Raw genomic sequence first — 3,891 nt, 5'->3', positions numbered from 1 at the left:
TAAGTGGAACTCCCCAGACATGTGAAGCATACTCCATACATGGACGGATAAGGCCCTTGTACAGAGTTAGCAGCTGGGTAGAGTGAGAAAAACTGGTGGAGATGTCTCAGAACACCTAACTTCATAGAAGCTGTTTTAGCTAGAGATGAGACGTGAAGTTTCCACAGATTATAAGTAAAGGACAGACTGAGGATGATCAGTGTAGAAGAGGAGGACAGTTGAGTGTCATTGAAGAAGAGGGGATAGTTGTCTGGAAGGTTGTGTTGAGTTGATAGATGGAGGAATTGAGTTTTTGAGGTAGTGAACAATATCAAGTTTGTTCTGCCCCCATCAGAAATTTTAGAAAGATAAGAAGTTAGGTGTTCTGTGGCTTCCTTGCATGAAATGTTTACTCCCTGAAGAGCTGGATGTCTATGAAAAGACATGGAAAAGTGCAGGGTGGTATTGTAACATTGTTTTAGTCACCCTTAGGCCCTAGCGCCACACCGCAGAAAGAAACTGAGGCGACGCGAGGGGTGACTAAGAAAAACAAATGTACAAATTTTCTATAATTTACTGTTTATATGATAAATGGTAAACAATCATCTATGTTTAATATCATATGTTCTAGGAAACACCTTTTACAATATTTCTAATAAAGAAAAGGAAAAGTTGGGCTTGAGACCGTTATGTATTTGTATACCAATGTTCATATTTTCTTGTTTATGATCATATGTTACTATATAGCCTTCTCGCGTTAAAAAATGTCAATCAACTCTGAAGGAAGCTCCATAACCTTACAACTGGTGACCCCGGAGTGATACGGACCCGCGTTCAACAATGAACCCCCACCGACAACACGAAGGCAAACACCGACGCAGTTCCAGTCCACGCCGTAGTAGTGAAGCTGTCGCCGTTCTGCTCCAAGGAGGCGGTCTCGTGGTTCCGATGGTTCCGACGGGCAGAGGTCCAGTTCCGCCTACGAAAAATTACAGACCCCCGCACCAAGGCAGACTACGTGTTGGAAGCCGTTCCTGAGGAACTTTTCCCCTGTATAGCTGCGTGGCTGGACAACCAGGTCAAGGACGTAGAATACGAAGACCTCAAGAGTTACCTCCTTCAGGAATTCACACTCAGTGTCAGCGCCCGTGCCCAGCGTCTCTTAAGTATGCCACAAACACCCCTGGGAGACACCACAGCGCACACAGCCTGGAATGAGATGCAAGCTCTTGCTACACTGCCTGACCTCGACCCCAAAACCAACAAACCACGCCGTATAGACCTGCTTCGCGAGCTGTGGCTGCAGCGCCTTCCCTCCTCTGTAAGAGCGGCCCTACACGAAGCGGACGACTGCCACATGGAAGACCTAATAAGGAAGGCTGATAATCTCATCAATGCTGCCAGGGCCTCCCGCAGCCCTGACGCCATCTGCTCTTCCCCCGCCGAGAACCTCCCCAACACCAACGCTGCCAAGTTCGCTCCCCACAGGTGGCCACTCAACAACCAGATACGTGACCGCAAACTAGGAGCCCATTATCAACTACCGCCCCATGGAATGTGCCACTACCACTTCAAGTTTGGAGCAGGGGCTCGAAAATGCACCCCTGTCTGCCAGTGGCCAAAAAACGTGTAACAAGGCCACCGTTTCCCTCGACGGTGGCCTCTCAAGACCCGAACATCCATGCACTGGGACCACCAGGTGCAGGATTCTTCATCACCGATGTCTTATCTGGCCGGAAGTTTCTAGTGGATACCGACGCTTTCCGTTCCCTATTCCCAGCCACAACAGAGGATAGGAAGCTTCCCTTGAAGAAACCACCAAACATCAAGCTCATTGCTGCCAACAGAAGCAACATTCCAATCTACGGCACCTGAACCATCCCTATTCAAGCAGCCGAACGCAGCTTCTCCTGGGAGTTCATCATCGCCGACGTCAAAACGCCTCTCCTGGGAGCAGATTTCCTGAGCCACCATGGATTACTCGTCGACGTCGCCAACCGCAGACTGTTGGACGTAGCTACCTTCCACTCAACACCTCTCGGCTCCCATCGCCGCTGCACACAAATCTGCTCCGTGAGAACAGACACCCCCTACGACACCCTCTACCAGGAGTTCCCCGGAGTCTTCCGACCAGAGCTACGCCAGCAGCCCGGTCAGCCAGCAAAACATGGTATCTTCCACTACATCAAGACAACAGGCCCTCCGGTACACTCCAGGTTTAGACGTCTGTCCCCAGAAAAACTTCAGGCAGCAAAGCAAGCTTATGCTGACATGGAACGGATGGGTGTTTGTCAAAAAGCATCGAGTCCATGGGCATCCCCTCTTCACCTTGTCAAAAAAGCCGATGGAACCTGGCGGCCCTGTGGCGATTACAGGTGCCTCAATCTCGTCACTGAACCAGACCACTACCCCCTTCCTAACATGGCAGACCTTATTTCCAACCTGCATGGGGCCAAGATTTTTTCTAAGCTTGACCTCCTGAAAGGCTACTTTCAAGTTCCAGTACACCCCGAAGATGTACCCAAGACAGCAATCATTACACCGTTCGGGACCTACACTTTCAATTACTCCACTTTTGGCCTCCGGAATTCAGGAGCTACCTTTCAACGGCTGATGGATGGCATCCTCGGAGACCTTCCCTTCTGTGCCTGCTACATGGACGACATCCTAATTTCCTCCAAGAACTCCGAAGAACACCTTCAGCATCTCCGGGTCGTGTTGCAGTGACTCCGGGATAATGGCCTTGTAGCGCGCCAGGACAAGTGTCTCTTCGGTGTTACATCTGTGGAGTTCCTTGGGCACAAGATATCACTGGCTGGTGTTGCCCCCCTTCCAAGCAAGGTAGACGCCATTTCAAAATTCCCTCATCCTACCACCATCAAGGGACTCCAAGAATTCGTCGGCATGGTAAACTACTACCACCGCTTCCTCCTGAAGATTGCTCACACCATGGAACCACTGTACAGTTCTCTTGCCAGCAAACCGAAGAAGCTGGAATGGGATTCGAAGCAACAAAAGGCTTTTGAGGATACGAAGACCGCTCTCGCATCAGCCACAACTCTCTCCTTCCCGTGCCCCGATGTTCCTCTCACGCTCACCACAGACGCAAGCTCTGTCGCTGTCGGGGCAGTCATCGAACAAACCACCATGGGGATGACCTGACCACTGGCATTCTTCAGCAGAAAACTCCGGCCAGCAGAAGCAAGATACAGCACCTTCGACCGTGAACTGCTTGCTGTCTATCTTGCAGTGCGCCACTTCAAATATCTTCTTGAAGGCATTCCATTTACCATCTGCAAGGATCATCGGCCATTGGTGCACGCCTTCTCCAAACCAGGCGACGCATGGTCTGACAGACAACAGCGGCAACTCTCCAGCATCGCCGAGTTCGGCTGCACCATCGAATATACACCAGGAAAAGTTAATCCGGTAGCCGACGCTCTCTCAAGAGTAGAGGTTAGGTTAACGCTGTCCACCTCGGGATCAACTACAACGAGATAGCCATGGCCCAAGAGGAAGATCCCGAGACGGCGGCCTATCGCACCGCCATAACCAGTCTGCAATGGGAGGACGTTCCTCTCGGGGACGGTGACCGTACCGTCCTCTTTGACGTCAGCACCGGTCGCCCACACCCCCTCATCCCAGAGCCATTCCGCCGTACAATCTTCGACATCATTCACGGTTTGTCACACCCTTCTGGACGGTCAACTGCCAGTTTGATGAAACATAGATTCATCTAGCACGGCATGAACAAGGATGTCAGGCGATGGGCACGGTGCTGTATTGTCTGCCAGACCAGCAAGACAAGCCATCACACTGAATCGGGGACAGGAGAGTTTCCCCAGCCGAAGCATCGCTTCGGGCACCTCCACGTCGACGTTGTGGGATCCCTACCACCATCAGATGGCGCTC

At 51.3% G+C, this 3,891-nt stretch overlaps 1 protein-coding gene across 1 annotated transcript; it reads left to right on the top strand.

Moving 5' to 3' along the window:
• The first annotated feature begins 1,147 nt into the window (after positions 1-1,147).
• Positions 1,148-3,030, top strand: LOC135099774 (uncharacterized). Its single transcript, XM_064002294.1, has one exon. The coding sequence runs from the start codon at positions 1,148-1,150 to the stop codon at positions 1,610-1,612; it is 465 nt and encodes a 154-aa protein (XP_063858364.1). The 3' UTR covers positions 1,613-3,030.
• Positions 3,031-3,891: the final 861 nt, after the last annotated feature.

Source organism: Scylla paramamosain, chromosome 4 (assembly GCF_035594125.1).
Source record: "Scylla paramamosain isolate STU-SP2022 chromosome 4, ASM3559412v1, whole genome shotgun sequence".
Lineage (NCBI taxonomy): Eukaryota > Metazoa > Arthropoda > Malacostraca > Decapoda > Portunidae > Scylla > Scylla paramamosain.
The sequence above is the reverse complement of the archived record's forward strand: the minus strand, read 5'-3'. Positions and strand labels throughout refer to the sequence as shown.